A 23,084-nucleotide genomic window follows, 5' to 3' on the forward strand; every position below is an offset into this window, starting at 1 on the left:
TTTAAAGTCATGCCTTTAGAGTTGAGAAACATGCATTGTTGCTGATTTGTGTAATTATAACTTAGCTGTAAATAAGAATATTACTTCTAAAAATACGTTTCTAGAGTAAGGCAGTAGTTTTAATTGATGTCATTCATGTTCTAAATGTGCCATTAAAATAACTTTAGCATAGGAGAATGGTTCTCTACATAATTTGATTAGCTACAGATCTCATAAAAGTACCTTTGTCTGAAATAGATTACTCTATTGAAATATTTTGTCTGAAATAGATTACTCTATTGCAATACAGATCATAGTATCTTCACCATTTTACCAGATATATTACAATAATAATTTGATTTGCAGGCACTAGGCTGCAATCAGCAGCCTAGAGATCCAGTAGAGAGATACTGCTGCCTATCATGAGACAATAAGCTACTTAATGAAACTCTGAACTTTATCCGCATCAGTAAAATGAAGATAATAAAGATTGTTCTTGCTACCACAAGGCTGTTGTGATAATCACCATGTCTAATAAGTTTCTTACAAGAGAGCTATGTAAACTGTACTCATGTTTCTGCTATTGTTGGTAGTATTATGGTTAGTATTATAATCATGCAAATGTAATGAAAATAATACTTGCAAGCACATCAGACATGAGTTTGTATTTTCTGTTTTGTTTTTTAATTCTTCTTAGACAAGCTAAATCAGATCTTGGGCAACTAACTTAATGTTTTCTTACCTTAAGTTGTATTGTTCCTTACATATCAGATCTGAATAAAGTTGGGTAATCTGAATATATTTAACTATGTATTATGTATTTTGATCTTATAATCATGGAGATTCTGAAATTTAGTGTGCTTATAAAAAGGATAAATTTTTGTACAGATCCCTTTCTATGGATTGATGGATAAAAGTCAGTCTGCCATAAAAAATATTTAGTGTGCCACTGTTTTATCTTATTTTAGTATTCTTTCTTATGCCTGGTAGTGGGAACCCCACCCAGCAGCAAATCCAGATAAAAAAGAAAAAAATCAGAGAGTTTCGCACCATGTCATCAAAGTTGCATGGGCGTGTTAAGGGTAAATTACAGATTCTGAAGATGGAACTTCAGAATCTGTAAATGTGAGAGCATGATTTTTGAGATAATGGGAAAGCTCTTTTTAACCTCAATATGAATAACCAATTACTATGTAAGCTTCTTATCAGCATACACATTTCCTTTCTCTATAGTTTAAGTTGTTTTATATTTTAGTTATGTCCATCTCTAAGCATTAGATTTTAATATATTTGAATAAATTTTTCATGATTTATGTATTTGCAAAGAGGTTAGAATTGTTTCTCATAGGTAAAAGTGCTATAAGCATATTTTTACATTAAAGCACCCAAACCAGTAATAAATTTATCCCCTCATTTACACAACTATTTCAGTTAGAAAACAGAAAGCTCATTATTTATTAGCCCTTTTATATAGGGCCTGTTAATATATCAGCCTTCTATATAGTCTTCTGTTTAATTATCATAAAAAGTACAAATTCTTTCCACATTGTACCATCTATCACATAAATTTACATATATGCAAATTATCTAGAAATAAAATCTAATGCCTTACTCTCATGTATGGTAAGAGAATTGCATCTACTGAAACTACACGTAGGATGAAAGACATTCTTAACTCTTCTGCTTCTTTAATGTATTAGGCAGCTACCTACTTTGTATATAAAGAACAGAAACTTGAGCCCAGCACAAAAATATATATGTATATCATTCTTTTTTTCATTTTAATAATTTCACTGTTTTAGTTGTTTTTAACACTCAGTTGGGCTCAAACCTCAAAATAGCAGCATTAAACAATTCAAGAATGCCATCAAAAGAGATGATCTACTAATTTGAGAATCATCATTCTAAAACCACTTGGTGAAAGCTCATAAAATTAATTTAAACATGCACATTAAATAATAGTACTTAACAAATATGATGTCATTACTGTCATTAGAAAGATGAAGAAACACTCTGAGAAGCAAGTCCTTAGGCAATATTATCATTATGAAAACATCATAGATGGTACTTACACAAACCTAGACGGTATAGCCTATTACACACCTGGGCTATTTGGTATGGTCTGTTGCTCCTAGGCAGCAAACCCCTACAGTATGTTAACTTTACTGAATACTGTAGGCAATGATCACAATAAGTATTGATGTACCTAAACATAGAAAAGATATAGTAAAAATACAGTATAAAAAATAAAAGATGGTACAACAGTGTGAAAGATAAAAGATGGTACATGATGAACAGAGCTTGCATGACTGGAAGCTGCTCTAGGTAAGTCAGGGAGTGGTGAGTCAATGTGAAGGCCTAGGCCATTACTGTACACTGCTGTAGACTTTCTAAACACTGTGTTCTTAGGCTACACTAAATTTATTTTTAAGATTTTCTTTAATTATAAATTAACCTTATTTTACCCTAACATTTATTTTACTTTATAACATTTTTATTTTTATGTGTTTGACTTTTTTGTAATAGCACTTAGCTTAAGACACAAGCACATTGTACAACTATATAAAAATATTTTCTTTCTCTATACTTATATTCTATAAGATTTTTTTCTATTTGATTTTTTTCTTTACTTTTAAATTTTTTTATTAAAGACTAAGACACAAACACACACATAAGCCTAGGCCTATACAAGGTCAGGATCATCAATATCCCTGTCTTCTACCACCACACCTTGTCCCACTGGAATGTCTTCAGGAGCAGTAGCATGCAAAACGTTGTTAACCACATTGCCACAGACAGATAAGTTATGCACTGTGCTACGACATTACAATAGCTCTAGGGTCACTAGGAGATAGGACTTTTTCAGCTCTGTTATGATCTTCTTATAGGACCACTGCTGACTATGCTGTCCATCGTTAACTGAATCATCATTATGCAGTGCATGATTGTACTTATTTTCCTTTGTCCAGGTGTTGAGTGAAAGCACACAGCATCGATTAGTGTTTTAGGTTGAATCTGTCACCCTGCACTGCCTGCATCTTTCGTAATCTGGAGCACTGAACCTCAGGCAAGGATTTTCTTCCAGAGGACTGCTCCTAGCAGATAACTGTCTAGATTGCTTGATCCCAGGCTTTGGGGTTAGGTGGAAAGAAGAATTTATTAAAAGTTTTGACTAATAGGAAAATATAAAAGTGAACTACAATTTTAAAGGCCAGCTGTCTTCACTGACCTAATACTCTCCAGGAAAACCTTAGATAATTTCTCTCTAGATGTCCTTAAGGTATAATAGAGACTGTCTTTTTGTGGTTGAGAAGAAACAGTTTAAATAATTTCTATGTTATGGTTATGTTCTTAAAATGCCTGAAAATTCCATGTTATAATTATCATGACTTTTACTCATATAAGTGATTATAAAATAAATGACTATGGTCTTTGGAATGAAGAGAGTTTATACAGTGGTTCAGACAGATCTGTGATTGAATTCCAGATTTGGCACCTACAGGTATGTGAACTTAAGTCACTTATTTAATTTTTCCAACATTTGCATTTTCTATCCATAATAACAATATCAGGTTAGGTTTCAAGGCAGTTAAAAGCAGTGAGATGATATTGTAATAGTACCTTGTAATAATTGCTCAGTGTATGCTGATTTCTTCTATGGTGACTTTATATTAATGCATATATGCATATGCACACATAAAATATATTTACTAATATTTGTATATAAACATATGTAAAATATATTTGCTTATATTTATTTATATAAACAAAGAGATGCCCCATGGAAATAATTGATTTGCTTGAAAAGCTCATTGTAATAGAAACCTCACACTTAAAATATTTAAATAATGTTGACTTTGGGGCTTGTTTTAAAAATAGTGCTAATGAACTCTTAGTATAAAAATTGGATTATTGAACAAGTCAAATGTAAAATAGTGTTTTGATTTATTAAATTTTTATTTTAAATAATATACCAACATCAAAGAAAATAGGAGGAAAAAATCCATGATATTAAGCATCACTAAATTTTAATTTATAACTCTACCTAATGCAAATTTTGTATTTTTTCATCATTATTGAAGCAAGAAAATGTACACTTAGAACTTGAGTTATTAATTGACCAGGTAACAAGTTGAGAACAAGCTCTCAAAATAACCAGACATCACTCTTCATGGCAACAGCAATTTAGTTATGCAATAATTCTATGTTTTACTGTTAAAAACTATTTGAACTCTCTTATCAGGCAAAGGTTGTTATCAGAGGTGCAAATGTTTTTATGCAGATCATAACACTAAATATAAGAAAAATTAGCCAGGCAGGGTGGCTCATGCCTACAGTCCCAGCACGTTGGGAGGCAGAGCCTCAAAGATTTCTTCAAGCCAGTTCAGCAACATAGCAAGACCTTATGTCTCCAAAAATTTTAAACATTATCTGGACACAGTGGTACACATGTACAGTCCTACTTACTCGGGAGGTTGAGGCAGGAGAGTCACTTGAGCCTAGAAATTCCAGCTGCAATGAACTATAATTGTGCCACTGTACTCCACCCTGGGGAAAAGAGCAAGACCCTGTCTCTAATTAATTAATTAATTAAGTCAAATTTATTCCCAATTTTGATTGCCAGGGGTTAGCATCCTTAACATCTGCTTTTTTCAAAGATCAACTGTATACAGACAGTAAAATTATGGTATAGTCAACTGAATGCACTCTTTTTTGAAACTTATGACCTGTTATACTTCTTATGACTGCAGATGAATTATGCTACCCAATATTATTTTCCAAAAGAACTTTTAAATGCAACATTCTATCTGACTGGCATTTCTGTGATTAATAAAAAAAAAATAGTATGTTTATCCAATGACTGCAGGAGAAAATTAGACACGTTTAATCAACATTTTTATAGCCTAGCTTTCAGAATTCATACTCTACTGGTGGCTTTCTAGTTTCATCTCTTTGTTATCCAATTGATTCATCAATATTTTAGCAGTTGGTTTGTCCACTTCAGAGTTTGTGAGTGCCATATTTCAAAGATTTTCCTAATATTTTACCGACTTAACATGTTTATACCTGTATTTGCTTGCAAATAATAAAGAAAAATTAATTCTGTTTTTCAATAATGGAAAGTTTTGGCCCCCTAAATTAACTAAATTACAGTTTATGTGAACGCTGATGGACTGGAGAGCTTTTTTTCCCATGGCAGGCTACTGAGTGGCTAAGTTTGAATTGAATGTATGCCAGGAGGTCTAGGACACTGGAGAATAAAGATTCCATTTTCTTTTTTTTTTTTTTTTTTTTTTTTTTGCAAATACCCCTTCACCCTGACTCCCGGATTTAGTAACGATATGGACAGGATGTCAAAACAAATGCCTAGAAAGTATTTTTATTCAAAACTATAGAAAGCTCCAAATGCATTATTACTAAGTGCAAGTTCTCAGGTAAATAAGAAAAAGGTATTTATTATGTTCCCATTAATTTGACTCAATATCTTTTCCTCAAAACAAATATTTTTAATGATGCCTCAGTGAAGTGATTAAATAAACACTTTGAATAACAAAAATATAATCTAAAATGAACAAATTGTTGGTACATTGTTACCTAAAATGAAACAAGATAAACCTCAATTGAAACAGTTCACTTGTATCTTATTTGCTTATTGTCTATAGGATTCAGATTCTATGAAACTGGGTATATTTGGACTGTATGGTAAGGCACTTTGAGTATACAGTCTCTCATTCATGTATAATACCATATTATTGATGTAGACTAAAATATAATAGAGTGATCTTTACAAGATGAAAAAGGAATAGCCACATAACACAAGAAATAAGGCAGAATGGGATTATGAACATTCCTTGATTTTCACACAACTTTCTCGATGATAGCCTAAATCTCCCATTCAAGCCCTTATTCAATGGTAGTAGATTAAAAGAAGGCAAAGAGAATGCCCAAAAGGGAAAAAAAAACTGGGATGATTATAGGTTTCTAAGAGCAAAAGCGGTATAATGTATTAATTACTACCATGGTCCCTAGAAGGAGACTGCCTGGATTGAAAATACTGAATCTTCCATTTACAAACTTTTAACCCTGGGTAAGTCACTTATGTTCTATCCATCAGTGTCATTATTTGTCCAATGATGTTAAGAATAGTACTCATGATTAAACTAGTTTAACATAACAATTGGTGCTTTAAACAGTTTAGAATCATGTATATTATTATCATCATACTACTTATAAGGATAACATTTTGTGTGTGTTTTATCACAATCAATCTAATTTTTCTCCTTGAGCTCTGATATGGTTTGGCTGTGTCCCCACCCAAGTCACATCTTGAATTGTAGTTCTCATAATCCCCACATGTCACTGGAGAAACCCAGTGGAAGGTGATTGAATCATGGTGGGAGAGTTACCCCCAGGCTGCTGTTCTCATGATAGTGAGTGAGTTTTCACTAGATTTGATGCTTTTATAAGGGTCCTTTTTCCCTTTTGCCTGACATTTCTCTTTCCTGCCATCATGTGAAGAAGGATGTGTTTGCTTCTCCTTCTGCCATGATTGTAAGTTTCCTGAGGCATCCCCTGCCATGCTAGAATGAGTCCATTAAACCACTTTTATTTATAAATTACCCAGTCTCAGGTATGTTTTTATTAGCAGCATGAGAATGGACTAATTAATACAAGCCCTTTGTTCCTGGGATTTTAATGACATGTAGGTATGGTGGGGGAGGGGTTAGGATATCATTCCTCTACTTGGAATTCTTTCAACACCAGCCTCAGAATCACACGTCTGCCACCTTAAATGCTTAGATTCCTTTGTTATGGTTTGCTTGGCCTTTGCAAACACAATGTGTGTAGACAAAATTCAGTGTCTAAAGAAAGCAGTATTGGCCTAGAGTACCAGAGAATTTCCATATGCTTAATCACTCACTCTTATAAAGAATAGCCCAAGGACCAGGTGCAGTGGCTTATGCCTGTAGTCCCAGCTACTCAGAAGGCTGATAAAGGATTGCTTGAGTTCAGAAATTTGAGGTTACAGTGAGCTATGGTTATGCCACTGCACTCCAGGTTGCATAAAAGAGTTAGACTGTGTCTCTATTAAAAGAGAGAGAGAAGAAAAGAGAGAGAGAAAGAAAATGAAAAAAAGGGAAAGAGAGGGAGGGAGTGGGGAAGGGAGGGAAGGAAGGAAGGAAGGAAGGAAGGAAGGAAGGAAGGAAGGAAGGAAGGAAGGAAGGAAGGAAGGAAGGAAGGACGGGCAGAGGCAGGCTGGCTATGTTTCATTAAACTTTCTGAATTTATCATGAATCCCTAAGTTATTTCATAAAAGTCTAATATTCTACATTCTGTAGATACCATCTTCTCAAAATTATTTATTGTTGTTGCTTTATACTGTAAGTTCTCTTAAGTAATATAACATTATTTCACTTATCTTAAACTTGTAATAACATTTATACTGACTTCTGTATTTGGTCCTCATTACAACTTTCCTCTACCTGAGGATTTTTCATCCTCACCAAAGCTGATATTTTGGACCATCCAATTCTTTGTTGTGGGGCAGGATGAGGGAGTCTCTCCTGTGAACTGCAGGATTTTTAACAACATCGCTGGCCTCCACCCTTTAGATATTAATAGCACCTCTGGCAGTTGTGAAAACTAAACTGTTTCCAGATATTTTTTGTTGCCACATGTCTCCAAAGTGGTAAAGTCATCCTTAGTTAAGAACCAGTACTCTACAATTCTACCTGATCAACATTCCTAAAGTACAGTACAGATCATATCATTCTCTGCTCAAAATTTTTCAATGGCTTCCCATTTTGTACTGAAAATGTTTTAAGGACTCAGGCTCTGGTCGCCACTGTGTTTCCTGGTATGTTCCCTATTCTCTCCTATTTATGAAATGTTCCTCATTCTCTCCTATTTCTTCTCTATAATTTAGACTGGCTAAAATTATGCACACACACACACACACACACACAGACACACACACACACACACACACACACACACACTCTGTGGGGTGTGGGGTTTGGTAACTTTTCTCAGCCTCCAAATACTCCTATTCCATTATCAAGCATCATGATTTTAGATTTTTACCTGCATCACCCATGGTCTTACTCAAATTCCCTCACATAATTAATTCAGTTTAAACCCCTGTTGGAATTAATATGGATCCTTCTTTTAGATACATATTAAAATAATTATAAATTAATTTGCATATAAGATAAATTATAAAGTTACTATAATTAAAACCATATAGTATCAGTATAAAAATAGCTAAATAGAGCAGTGAAACAAAATATTGAGCCCAGAACAAACACCATTTTTATAAGAGGCAATATATAATAAAGAGGTATTTTTTTCTGTATGTAGACCTGGTGATTTATTAAAAATTATATCCTGGTACAAAAGACAATCCATTTAGAATAAAGAAAATGTACAAAAATAAAATAATTTTAAAAAACATTCAGGGCATAGAAATAATCTCATTTAGAGATACCTTTTTAATCAATATGAGAAATCCAGAGGCTGTCAAGGAAATTACAGATATAATTTTCCTACATAAACTAATTGAACTATTTGTATAAGAAATTATATGATTAGAAGCTCAATAGGCAAATGATCAATTAAGAATAAATATTTATCTCACATATAAGTTAAAGGGGTGACATCTAGTCTTTGAGGAGGCATTGTAGATTAATAAGAAAAAAATTTAAATTTCATTAGACATGCGACAGTCGAGTTGGTAAATAAATACATGAACGCCTTCTCAAATTCCCCAGCGAGGGAAATGCTAATAAAAGTAACAACAGATTATTATTTCTCACTATATAAGGTGATACAGTATTTTTTTAGACATTATTTTGGAAAAAGTTCTGCCTTTTGAATCAGTCTGGCAATGTATTTTAAAATCAAACTGAAAATCTTACTCTTTGAATCAACAATCACATTCTTGGGAGTCGTATTGATAGAAATAAAGGATATATGAATAAAGTTATTTATTACAGAATAGCTTGTAGTGGCAAAAGCTGGAGAACACTGGAAAAATGAGTAAATTATGGCATGATCGACAGACTATTACATAGTTCTATGAATAGCAGATTATTTGAAGGCATTTTCTACGTGATAAAAACATTAAGAACATATATAATATGATTCATTTTTCTGGGAAAAAAGTCAGAATTATGGATGTGTCTGTGTCTGTGTGTGTGTTGTGTGTGTGTGTGATTATATGAACATGGAGAAAGGTACAGAATGATCCATACATACTTTTTGAGAATATGTGGAAAGAGAGGAATGGAAACATGAGAAAATGGAAAACAGAAAATTTACCCATGATTATTAAAAGTAAGAAAGCATTTTAAATAAATATTTATTTTAAGTCTTTTAAGAGCATATATGTGCAGGTGTATGTTGTATGTCCCTAGTGAGATAAATGAAAATAGACATAGCTGCATTATTTAGAGAAACTGAATTAAACTTTCTTTTCCAGCTCCAGCTCCATACTCTGCCTCCATTCAGACACAAAGAAATAAATAATATCTATAGAATTAAATTGTAGTCTCCACTTGACACCCATTGAACTTTTTATTATGTCCATTTTATCTAAATACGTTTAGAAGATGCTTTAACAACATACCTTCTCTGTGTCCTTATGTGGAGGAAGGAAATCTTGAATTATATTTTACATTTTAGTAAATGCGAATATACCACTTCTTGTTCATGTACCATCTAGAATTTTGGAAATCTTAGATGTATTTCTGAGACTTATACATTTTCACTTATAAAATAAAGTATAAATTTGTTCATTCTCCGAAATAAGAGTTTTTTATGAGTTTATTACACTACATACATATTAAAATATGACATACGAGTAATTTTCTAGTGTTAAAATTAAATTTTATTTTTTACTCGTATACAAATACACATATAGAGAGGATAATTTAATATGAGCAGAACTTTATTTTATAATTAAATAACAGTGAATTTCACTTTAAGAACCTTCATCCTTTCAACTAAATGGGGCTAGTTACTTTCTTTATTTTTCAGCAGCTATGTGCCGTTCTGTGGTTTGTAAGACTGGGCTTTTAAATCTTATATTCTATTTTTTAAAATCTACAAATTAGATTTTGAAAAGCCATGTTAACAACCAACGAAATTATCCACATCTATTCAGAATAAATTGCTTGAAAAGTTTATGATAATTAAAAGTTGATTTGACAAAGTTTATGATAATTAAGGGTTAATTTGACAAATGCAGGTATGGCTTCAATAATACGTGACCTTGAAGTTGCACAGGGCCTCTCACTGTCAAAATAACCCTGTACTTGGTTTAATGTTCTACTTCTGCCATCTTGAAACTCTTAATAATTTTATCTTTGAACTTATGTTTTGTAAGTGAAGTCCACTAGGACAACAAGGTGTGAACATGAGCAGCAGAGCTGCACGGTGACAGCAGCACACACACAGATTCAGGCCTGTAGGCACAGAAGGCATGCAATTGGCCTAACAGCAAGGCAGCATATGTATGACTCAGCAGTCTAGATGCTATATGTCCCGGATGTGGCCAAACCAGGACTGGGCCCAGCTTAGCAGTGACTATCTGTCACAGCAAGAGACTAAGCCACAACAAAAGCAGTCATGGGAGATGAAAGTGGCTACTCAGGCAGGCAGGGAAAACACCCACAGTGAATAGACAGCTTGCTCATCAGTCGCAAAGGATCATCCCTGCAGTATCTACACAAATATTAAATCTCCCACCTAAATTCCAAGACAATACCCATGGCACTCAGGCAGTAAACTTTGTAAATAAATTATTATAAAATCAATGTTATACATGGGCACTGCAGAAAAGCACTTTAGAAAGTCATTAGAATTCTTCAGGGTTTACAATGTCCAGTTTTGAAACCAGCTGCAAAATTGCATAGCAAATGTCCACAAGCTTAGAAATATACATTAAATTTAAGGCTCACATTTGATGGAAAAAGAACAGGATTTTTATATGAAGTTTTAATATAATCATTTATTCACAAGGAAGATAATTTTTAAATTATTTTTTCTTTGTAAAAAATGGGGAGTACTAAACACTGGGGTCTATTGGGGGGAAAAGAGGAGGGCCAGTGAAAGGGGGAAGTGGGGAGGGATAGCCTGGGGAGAAACGCCAAATGTGGGTGAAGGGGTGAAAGCAAACAGAACACACTGCCATGTGTGTACCTATGCAACTGTATTGCATGCTCTGCACATGTACCCCAAAACCTAAAATGCAATAAAAAAATAAGAAAAAAAAATGTAGCAATACAATATATAAACAGGCATTTTGAATTACATGCAAATCAGGAAAATACTTTTGGTTTTTGCACAACCTTGACAAGTTACAGGAAATGTCAAAAGTAACACTAAAACATCATTGTGTACATTTACATTTAACATTCAATTCAGTAAAAGACAGTATAAGTGACCCTTGTGATGGAATTTTTCTGTATCTTGACTGTGGTAATAAATACATGAACCTACATATGAGACAAAATTTCATAGAAGTGAATACACACACACACACAGGCATGCAAATGAGTACACGTACATTAGTGAAATAAAAATGTGATGAGTAGATTATATCAATATCAATTTCCTGGCTATGAAACTATACTATAGTTTGTACTATGTTACCGCTGGGGAAGTTGAGTGAAGTGTAGTACATAGGAGCTCTCTACTATTTCTTATAACTTACAGGTAAATCTACAATTACCTTAAAGTTAAAATTTTAATTAAAAAATTAAATTCAGATGTAAAAACTGAATTCCATGTGAAATCGGTATAAAACTGATTGGTATGATGAGTTAAATATTTATTGAAAAGTTTCCTATGAAAATCATCAGCTGCAAATGTACTCCAATATATACTTTAAAATGCATTATCAGATATTGACCCTAATATCACAGCCTATAAAATACTCCTAATAGTTTTAATAACATTTGAATTAATAGAAAGATATTGCTCAAAATTAAATATTAAAAATTATTTGTAATCTGGCAATAGCCAAGGACAGCTGATGTCATTTTCAACTAAATCATTGAAAATAAAGTTGATAATTGTATAAATGTTGATAATTTAAGAAATGAATTTTCAGAAAAATAAACCAGAAAAATGTTATGATCAATCAAAATATCACATTAATACAGTATTATTTATTGTATTACATATAATTATAACATTAAAATACTAATTTTTGAAATTTGTGAGTTTATATTATTACTCATTTATCACTAGTATCACATTGTTTTATAAGTAATAAAATAGTCTTAAAGGGAAAATCCTTATATTTTATTATATTTAACAAAGTTTTTTTGCTACATTAGAACCAGAGGCCCCTTGTTTTCATTTTCCTATGGTTCTCATAAATTGTGTAATACCTGAATTAGGAAGTTCAATAAAAATTTATCTAAGCAATAATTTAATTTTAACAAAAGTTAGATAAAATACATTGGACAGCATTTTTTAAAAAATGAGCTTGTAATTGTTTTGAAATGACATCAGAAGTTACAACTAATAAGTAATCTCAGAAGTCAGCATGTCCCAATTTTTTTCCCGAGGACATAAGCCAAGATATTCTTTTGCCTATTTCATTTTATCATTTTATAAAAAGCCAATAAGACTCAACAGTCTTCAATCCTGACACAAAGCAAAATATACATCACTTTGAGAGAGGGCTTCAAGGAAGTCTTTGTATTTATCAGACCTTTATTTCCAATATATGTTTGTTTAAACTTTTCATTTAAGAAAAATTATAGTGTTAAGGACTATACAATTATATCAATATGAATTTTTTAAATCTGAACTTCATGGTTTTGATAAAATGTCTATACTTTGGCCTGTATATGTCACACTGTCTGCTTCATTTCACAGCTTGTAAATATATTATTAATACTATTTGATCACATTTTCTTGAAATCTTAAAGCATTCATTCTTGGCATGATTACATGAAATACTATTATCCCAAAAGAAATTTTGGTTTTAAAAAAAGCAAACTTAAAACTGACAAAGAGCACATGTAATTAACAGCAGACTGTTTCCACTTAATCATAGTAGGAAAGATTTTTAAAATATCATCATTTAATTCACAGTTACTAAGAAGTACATTTGTAAATGCTCCATTATAAGGATTTTTCCAGTATTCAGTATTTTATAATACTTCTGTGTACAGGTCCTACTCACTTTTCATTCTGTGATCCTAATGGCTCAGTCAATTTTCTTTTTCTCTCATGTTCCAGAATGATTCTTGGGGAAAGCAGTATTCATATGCACTCTTCAAAGCTATGAGTCACATGCTGTGCATTGGGTATGGAGCCCAAGCCCCAGTCAGCATGTCTGACCTCTGGATTACCATGCTGAGCATGATCGTCGGGGCCACCTGCTATGCCATGTTTGTTGGCCATGCCACCGCTTTAATCCAGTCTCTGGATTCTTCAAGGCGGCAATATCAAGAGAAGGTAATTTATTTTATTTATCTCTAATGTCTTTAACCAGCTCTAATGTCTTTGACCAGCTAACCTGAACCAGTAAATTGAATTGTGTTCAAGATAACTAAACTATCTCCTCTATCAAAATATGAGATAAAATATTTAAAATAAAAAGACACAATCTTCCTTCACATTTTGAGGGTTCTTCAAGATAATTCTTATAGCTTTTGTTTCTCATTTCCTTTTTGCATCATGGATTTTTTTAAATGTGACTTTGTATCTACATCAAAAATACTTATATGTTTCAAAATGTCTAAAGCTGATAGAGGATGTTATCATGACTCATTCTCTATCATATTTCAATAGTTAAAATAAACTCTTCCTTCCTATGTGTTAGAAAAATGTTAGCTGATTAAGTGGAGACAGTCAGCTATTGTACGTTTCACTCTGTACCGCTCCTCATGCTCTAGTCATAATTTATATTACAATCCATATGCTTAGCTGAGTGCATATTACTCATATATCTAGATAAGTCACCATACTCTCTAGTCTTAAAACTGCATATTAACAGCTGCTATGATGCATTCTTATACTCAAAGTGCCAATTAAAATGATTGCTGCTCTAAACTTCTCTCAAAAGTGAGAGAAAAAGTAAGTATAGACAATGATTTATTCATTGGTTTTTTTTTTCCCACAGGAAAAATTTCTTTGGCTAGGACTACACATAGGGTATTTGGACACTACTACTATTCTTGACCAAACATCAGTAGCTTTCTGACAGCTAAATAAGAATATTTTAAACTAATGGAAGAGCGTATCATGTGGGGGCTCTGTTGATCCTGACACAATCATGCACCCTGCCAAAAAGCATTTCTGAAAGTAATGGTTAACATGATTCTAGAATATTTCTCTTGGTGAGTGATAACAGCTTAGCCTCAGAATTATTTTTAAAACAGCCAAAGAATTTTTCAGTTACTGCTTTATTTACAGAATTTTTCAACACTGTAATCACACAATACAAGAAAAGGAACATAGATATTTCCCTTGAATATAATTAAACTGCCACCAGCTATTACAGTGAGCAAGCTGACATTTTATTACTGAAGTAATGAAAAGATAAACCATAAAAATTGCTTTGAGGTTCATTTTCAAATAGTCTCCAAATGAATTAGAATGAACAAAGAACATAGGAAGAAGAGACTTTACACAATGGTGAATTTAACTGAGAATTATATACTTAAAGGAATTTGGGCTAATTTTATGGAAATTTAAGATAAGACAACATCATGTTATATCTGATGTTTCTCTTACACTGTTGTTTTTCTTTCATTTTGTATTGCTGTAAATAAAAATTCCCCTTTCACACCTTATATACTTTTACTTCTTTCACTATTTACATATTCTGCCCTTTCCTTTGGAAGGCTGTGAGAATTTTCCCTGATCACACCATCCTATAGTCATTTGTTTACTGTATTTACTCTCTGTCCAGAGAGATATAAGCACCACTACGGGAAGATCTATGTCTCTGCTATTGTGTATTTTAGCCCCACACATAGTAACCTCAGTACTATGATCCTGAGGATACAACATTACTCAGGTAAGACAGTGAGGATGAAGGATGTTTATAGGTGTTAAGCCTTTATCCTAAGATATAAATAGGTTTAGAAATTCGTAATTTAACATTTCCTGAATGCTGTCACTCAAGTATGCATGGAAGAATCTTTTAGAAACTTTTATTATGTTGTTTGTTTACGTGTATACAAACATATTGCCTCGGGTTTTTCAGTAAGTGCTTGCTTGTTTGTTTGATTATATTTATTTACTTATTTTTATTTTGCTTGAACACAAGTCACTTTTTAGAAATGAAATATCCAATCTGCTTTCTCTTCTAGAATTCTGAGATTTATTTCCCTGGGAGTAAGAGATATATTATAAAAGTGCCTCTCCATCAAATTTGAAGCCATATCCTAGTCTTGTGCTAATCACAGGTGTGTTCTCCTTCAGGAGATGATGGAGCCTTCTGTCTCAGAAAGACAGATGGGAGAGTTTGTCATTGTTGTCATGTAATTCTAAGTCTTCATTTTTTTTATGCTGTATAACTAGAATAATGGCTGAGCAAAGAGGAACAGTTTAGAGTAATGCTCATGGTCATTTATACATAATACTATTATTTAGTTAAAAAAGAAAAAAGTTTTATCCTGTTTCACAGCCCCTCTTCATTATATCAAGAAGCTTAGTTGAGCTGCTAATTTGGTTTGCTGATTTCATAGCATTCGGTAACATTTGCTTTCAGCAGAGCAGAGGGACTTTGAAGTTATAATGATCTTGACCTTGAAAAATTGTATTGACTGGGTACTTAAATAAAAATTGTTTTGATGCCCTAATGCACATTAGGATTATTCTTAAGGGGAAGAGCTAGCACTGAAATTCAAATGCTTTCAATGAAGCGTTTCACTTGGCTTCCTTCATAATTCTTAAATGCTTTCCTCTTTCCTTTACAAATAAGAATGCCATGGGTACAACTCCCACATAGTTCCTTAGTCAAAAAAAATTTTATTAGGCTACAGCATATACTTTGCTTCCAGAGAATTGAATTGAACATACTGTGATATGTTAAATTGTAGTACAGCCAAACATTCTCAGGCGAGGGAGATCCTAGGACAGGGAACCTCTCTGTGATTCTCCTGAAGGAATACAACAGTGTGACAACCTTGGAATCACTTAATGTAGCCATTGGAGCTTCTGACAAATCAGGCTCCTGGTAGAACAATGTTGCTTTACATTTTCATCTGGCACAAATAATTTTTATATTAACTAAGTATTGTTGTAAAATCTGGAATAAGTCTTTATAAGAGAGGGAGTTAACTAAATAGAAAAAAAATAGAAATTTGCAAATGTAATTCATATATATCCATGATTTTTCAAACTTTATGTTTTGATAGCCCACTGTGGGATCTGGCATCATTTTTTCCTCAGTGATCATTTCTATGTCAGTACTCTAAGATATATGCCGAAGTGTCCTACTTGTATTGTAGGTATTCACAGTTTCAGTACTGTGCAAAGTGCTAAAGATTTGTCCTTACTAAACATTCCTTTAGTTCTTTGCTGTTTACATTTATTATTATTTGCAGCACATATGTTAGTTTCTGGTAACTCTAGAGTTGCATTTTCCATTTAAATAATTGACTTATGGATTTAATATTTTAGAACTTTTTGAATTCTCGAGTTTACTCCCAACGTTCTCTTTTAAGTATTCTTACTGTATTTGTATTCCTTATATGTTGTAAGATATAAACAAACTGTGAAGCACTTTGACAGGGAAACCTGGTAGCCAGGGAGCCACTAATCTGATAAGAATCCACATTGACAGGACTCACCCTGCATGTAACTTGTGTTTAGTTAGCCACTTTACTAGAATGTACTGGAAATGGACCTTGAAGAATGCAGAGGTAATTAGCAGGCAGAAGTAGTCACCATGAGAGAAATATCTCGGAAAAATGCCAAAATACTGAGAGAATTTCTGGAAGACGGGAACGTTTGCAAGGGCCCTGAAGTGGAGATGTATGAGACATATTGAATAGTCTAATTTGAATGAAACAAAAGCTACCCTGCTGGAGAAAGTATAAAATAGCCTATATCATGGCCTAAAAATAGTTTTGAATTCTGGAATGATGAGATTGTACATTATGAAAGGGATATCCTTTGAAAAACTTAGCAATGATATGTTGGAATTAAAATCGTTTTTATAAAAATGAATCACAACAGTGCATGAGATATAGTGTATTCCTAACCTAGAATCTAAGATTCTGTGATCAAAATGGTTCCTTACTGAATCATTAATAGAAACATATTAAGCAGGAATTTAAGTCCATTAAGTAGGTAGGGATAACTCTGATAAATAAAACTTTAGGAAACAACATTTTTATAACAAGTAGGATCCAAATAGTATTCAGTGATAAGTTGTTGTGTTATCTGAGTTTCAAATAATCTGTTTTTTCCCCTCTGCTCCATGCATTCCTGTAGAATGCTTATCATGCGTCCGGTCTAGTAACAGATGCTGGGCATATAGTGAGCAAGTAGACACGGTACCTCCCCTCATCAAGCTTCTTGTAATATGGTGGGTAGGTAAGGAGGACATAACACCCAGTAAAAAGATTCATAGAAAGCACTACATTAATTTTTTTAAAAAATTAATGCTATGAGTAGAAATGTAAAGGCAAGATAGATTGTAAGATTTTTTACTTGATTCATATGGAATACAATAGGGTGAAGAGAGGGGAGAGAAGAAGAAATTATATTATATTTGAGAAGAGACCTAAAGGATGAGGAAGCAAGACATGAAAGTGAATTTCATGAGAAAAAAACTGAGGTATGAAGAAGCCTACCACAGTTCATGAACAGAAAGATAGAAAGTGTAACTAGAACAGAGAGAAAAGTGAAATGACTCTAGACAAGACTGGAGAGACTGATGGGGATCAGATTAGGTGACACCTTGTAGGCTTAGGTAACCATGCTGTCTTTTAGCCTAAATGCCATGAGAGTCTAGTAGCAATTTGAAATGAAAGAATGATGAGATTAGATTTGCCATTTTTTAAAAACGTCAATCAACAGTGTGTATAATAAACTAAAGGAAGGCAAAAATGGCCTGGCATTCTTTGGCATTACACAATTTTCCAGTGCAAACTTCCCAAACCTAGGTGAGATTTCCATTTTAATGGGTGGACATAATAAACAGGGTGGGAATATTAAATAGGCATTGCATATTGAAAAATACTACTTAGGACAAATGCTGTAAGAGAGTCAACAATTCAGTAACTTAAAGAACTATATGATTTCACAAATAAACTTTGTGAATTGAGAGGGGTAGGTGGGGTGACACTGCTCCAAATGGCCATGTGTGAACATAGGTTCGTTCAAGTTGTTCCTCCATTATCACCTAGGACAATGCTATCCAAATTTTAGTGTGCATCATAGTCACCTGAAAAGCTTGTTAAAACATTGATTTGTGGGCCACATTTCCTGAGTTTCTTGCTCATTAAATTTACAGTGGGGCTTGGGAATTTGTGTTTCCAACAAGATCTCAGATGCTGCTGCTGCTGCAGGTCCAGAGACCACCAGCGCCCTAGGGTATTGTTCTTGTCTGCCTGTTTGTCAACTACCTCATGACAAGAAGAAGAGAACACAGAGAAACAGGCATATTACTTCTTCTCATGGTATTACTTCTTCTCATAGTTCATTGATGAGAACTTAATTATTGGTATATTGCTACTCAAGCAGGCTGAAAACTTTTTTCTAGCTAAGCAGAACCTTGACCACCCAACAACTCTACCCATAAGGAGGAAGCAGAGACGAGATTTAGGTGGGAAACTAGTGGCCTCTGCCACAGATACAAGGACAAAGATGAAGAGGTAGGAAAATGCTTGGGATTTCTTAGGAAGTTTATACATTTTGAATGGGCAATGGAGTACCTGAAAAGCAATAGTAGATATAAGACCTAAAGTCATTTGTATTTTGTTTGGTAAGCAAGAGAACCACTAAGACTTTGAGTCACGGTAGCCCTCCCCTTATCCATGTTTTTATTTTCAGTTTTGGTTACCTGAGGTAAGTAATGATCCACAAATAATCAAATCGAAAGTTGCAGGAATAAACATTCACATAGCTTTTATCACAGTATATTGTTATAATTGTTCTATTTTATTATTAGTTACTGTTAGTCTCTTACTGTGCCTGATTTAGAACTCAAACTTTATCACAGGTATGTACGCATAAGAAAAAAAATCATATATATATACACACACACACACACGATGCGCGCACATGCATGTACATGAATGTATATAGGCAAATACATATATTCAAGTATGTATATATAGATAGATAGGGTTTGGTGCTATCTATAGTCTTAGGCATCCCCTGGGGGTCTTGGAACATATCCCCAACTAATAAGGAAGGACTACTCTATAGGACATGATGCTGTAAGAATATAGATGACAGAGACTGTGGCAATATACAGAGTAAGAGGTAGCAAAAGGATAAAATATAGGGCAAAATTTCTATCTTCTCTTAAGCCATCTGTTAGAAACACTGGAATGCATTATGTAGAATGCATTCTTACACTGTCGTATTTGCCAGGAGTAATGAGGTGCCCCTAAGTAAAGCATTAGTTAAATATATCCTCTTTATTAACAAAGATATCACTGTTATTAAAAAATTCAGTATATAAAAAATTTATTTACTAATAATTTTTCCCCTGGATTTTCAATTGTAATCTGGTCATTTATGGGGATTACTAACATGAATTTTTCTCTGCTATTCTTAAGAAAAAGTTATTTGCATAAAACAAAATTGTATTATTTGTATCATAAATGGTCTGAACAATAGTATGAGTAAGATATTATAGTTCACTTTGCAAAGTCAAAATTTTTCTCTCTGAAAAATGTATAAGAACTTACACATTTTGAACTAAATATATTGATACTGTGAACTTAAAATAGAAATAATTTAAAACTTTTGGTATATAAGACAACTATAAACCATTTTTGGGGCAAAATATTTTCAACTTTTTTTTAACTATGCCAGTATTTTACTTAAAGGATACAAATATATATTTGGATTATCATATAAGTTATTATAGTTCATATTACTTGCTTAAGCTTTGCCAAGTGAAATTATCTTAGACTAGTACATTCATTGTAAAAGATTTCTTGCTGTCTCCTACTTACTGAAGTTATTATTAGAATTAATGAACTAAAATTTTAAAGTTACTTTAGCAGTCTGGGAAAAGCCTCTATTAAAATACTTAGATTGGCATATATAATAATGATCATAAATTTTAGCATTAGAGTTTTATTAAGTGATATTTAGAAAGGATTCAAGATTTCTCTTAAATGATGCAAATATACTCATTTTTCCTCCAATGAGAACATAAAATACTGAATTTTATTTTAATACATGATGATTTTTTAATTTTATTTCCAAGTGATGAGCTGATTAGAGCACTGAATAATTTTTTAGTTATTTACTAACTAACTTGCATATTTGGAGCTCAGATTGCTAGTAAAAATGAGCCCCTGAACTAAGCTCCACCTCTGAACTTTGTAGAAAAGCAACATAGTAGAAGTAGATGCAGAGCTGCTAAGTAGATGAACAGAAAGGACAGAGGAGGAAAAGAAAAAGGAAAAAGGTTGCCTTTTTCCTTCTGCAGCTCGTGCCTGTAATCCCTGTACTTTGGGAGTTCAAGGAAGGAGGATTACTTGAGCCAGGGAATTCACGACTAGCCTGGGCAATATAGGGAGACCTTGACTCAAGAAAAAGTAAGAAAAAAAAATTAGATGAACATGATGCCTTGCACCTATATTCTCAGCTACTCAGGAGGCTGAGGTGGGAGGATGACTTGAGCTAGGGAAGTCAAGGCTGCAGTGAGCTCTGATCACACCACTGAACTCCAACGTGGGAGACAGAGCAAGGCCCTGTCTCAAAAAAAAAAAAAAATACAAGCAAGAAGGAAGAACAGAAAAATGGATATTCAGCAATTGAAATGTCCGCACTGCTGTGGCACAATGCAATGGAGGACTTTGCCATATAGCTGTCAATTGATTTAGATCAGGCTCTGGTTCAAAGACTCCCTTTCAGCTCCACCAAAATGTGGTCACTTTATAAAATGTATTTTTACTACAATGAGAGTTCCTTATGTTTCAGTGGTATCTGGCAGGAGGATTGTAAAGGTTAGATGGTCCTGAAGAACCCAGAGGATTGGGTTCCATGTGCTGTAAGAGGGTATGAGGCTCTGAGTCACACAATCGCTGTGTCCAGTCAAGAAGGTGATTATTCCCAAACAGCCACATGTCCAGCCAAGAAGGTGATTATTCCCAAACAGCCACATGGCACTCAAGTAGAATATGGTAATGGTGGAATTTTATTTGCCAATTCACCCAAACTTATATTTAATATTCAATTGCATTCACTATTTAATTCCTTTAATTTTTCACCCAGTTTTTAAAGTATTTAAAAATAAATGGGAATTTTATTAACCACTGAAACATACCTTGTAAATATGGTAAACATTGTTTAAAGTATCAGGAAACTTTACAATAGATTTTCAGGCAATTCACAATAGATTTGATTAACTGAAATATGTTAAAATGTCTTTGATGGATGAAAGACTAAAAGCTTTAATTGCTTTTGTTTCCTGACTCATTCCTCCTGCCTTCTTCATAGCCTTCAACTCTGACAAGCCCCAGAAAGCTATATGAAAATACAAATTTAAGAAATGAAATTTACAAATCAATTAACAAATCAACTTTTTAAATAAAAAATCAAATTACTACTTTCTTACTTTAAAAGCTTTCTGGTTAATTTTTTTGAAGTCTCCAGTTCTGGAAAAATGGAAGGTTTTTCTATCTAGGATCCTCATTATGATTTTAATGTCAATTAATTTGCATTACAGAGGTAAGAAAACTGAGATCTAAAGAGATTAAATTGTATTCCACATTTATACATCTAACTAGCAGAGTCACAAAGATACCAAGTAGTATTCTTATTTCCCAACCAAATGTGCTTTGGAGAAATCCATAGATAAATCATGAATTCAAAATTCTCAGAAATACTATGCAGATCAGCCTTTGCATTTTCTTCCAGCCTCCAGAAACAGACCATAACATCCAACGAAGACCTCACTGAGAGGTAGATTTATTGTTCTAAGATTTTTTTCCATCTGTACAAACAAGTTTATTTGAGAAATATCAAACATTTGATGAATAGATAATTAAATTCTTCTCTGGTTGATCACTTGTGTTTAGTAAACAAGAATGTTACCTGAGCAATATATTCAAATATAAATACATTTTCACTTAAAAAGTTATGTTCTGCTGTGCTGTTTATGTGCTTTTGGCCATACAGTGAAGTTATAGTCTAGAAAATTGATTTTTATGAGTTTTATTAATTTCAAATAGTATGAACTTTGAAACAAATTGAAATACCGTAGATTTCATATTGTTCCAAAGATTTTCTGTGACGATATTTGATGTAATATAGACATCATTTAGATATCTGTGGGTGTTATTAATAATTTATTACATTCATCTATCACAACCCTTTTACTTGGCATTGCAGGCAGCTTTACTAAACATCGAATACTGCACAGGGATGTAAAGGAAACATGAGTGTATACTGTGGCTGTTAAGCTTTGATCATTAGCATTCCTCCAGCAAACTCTTAGTTATTTTCTCTATTTAGTAGATAGAGAATTTATGGCATCAACAGGTTATAAATTTTTTTCTAGGACACAGAACATTGTACTGTTTTAGAATATAAATAATCAATTTCAAGAGTTTTGGTAACAACTTCTTACTTGCTTCTCAGATGTTGTATAAGTTTTTTTGTTTTATTTTGTTTTTTGTGGAGCAGATGATATGGAAATACTAACTTGGTTTACAAACAAGGCAAGAGAATCAGTGATCCTTTTATATTTTACAACTAAGGTATTGTGGAAAAAATAAACATTGTATGTTATCTGGAAATAACCCAAGTTATTTTTGATTAATGAAAGTTAATATTTGTATTTCCTCATGGAATTTCTTTTTCTTTTTGGAGGTGGAGTCTCTCTCTGTGCCCCAGGCTGGAGTATAGTGGCATGATCTCAGCTCACTGCAGCCTCCACC

The 23,084-nt window shown here is 33.1% G+C and overlaps 1 protein-coding gene across 1 annotated transcript in view; it reads left to right on the forward strand.

The window, feature by feature from the left end:
• Nucleotides 1-23,084, forward strand: part of HCN1 (hyperpolarization activated cyclic nucleotide gated potassium channel 1) — a 382,069-nt gene that overhangs the window by 249,525 nt on the left and 109,460 nt on the right. The window contains exon 4 of the mRNA XM_002744995.6: nt 13,237-13,455. Within this exon, the coding sequence (XP_002745041.3) occupies nt 13,237-13,455 (219 nt within the window). The remainder of the gene's footprint in view (nt 1-13,236; nt 13,456-23,084) is intronic.

This window comes from Callithrix jacchus, chromosome 2 (genome assembly GCF_049354715.1).
Source record: "Callithrix jacchus isolate 240 chromosome 2, calJac240_pri, whole genome shotgun sequence".
Lineage (NCBI taxonomy): Eukaryota > Metazoa > Chordata > Mammalia > Primates > Cebidae > Callithrix > Callithrix jacchus.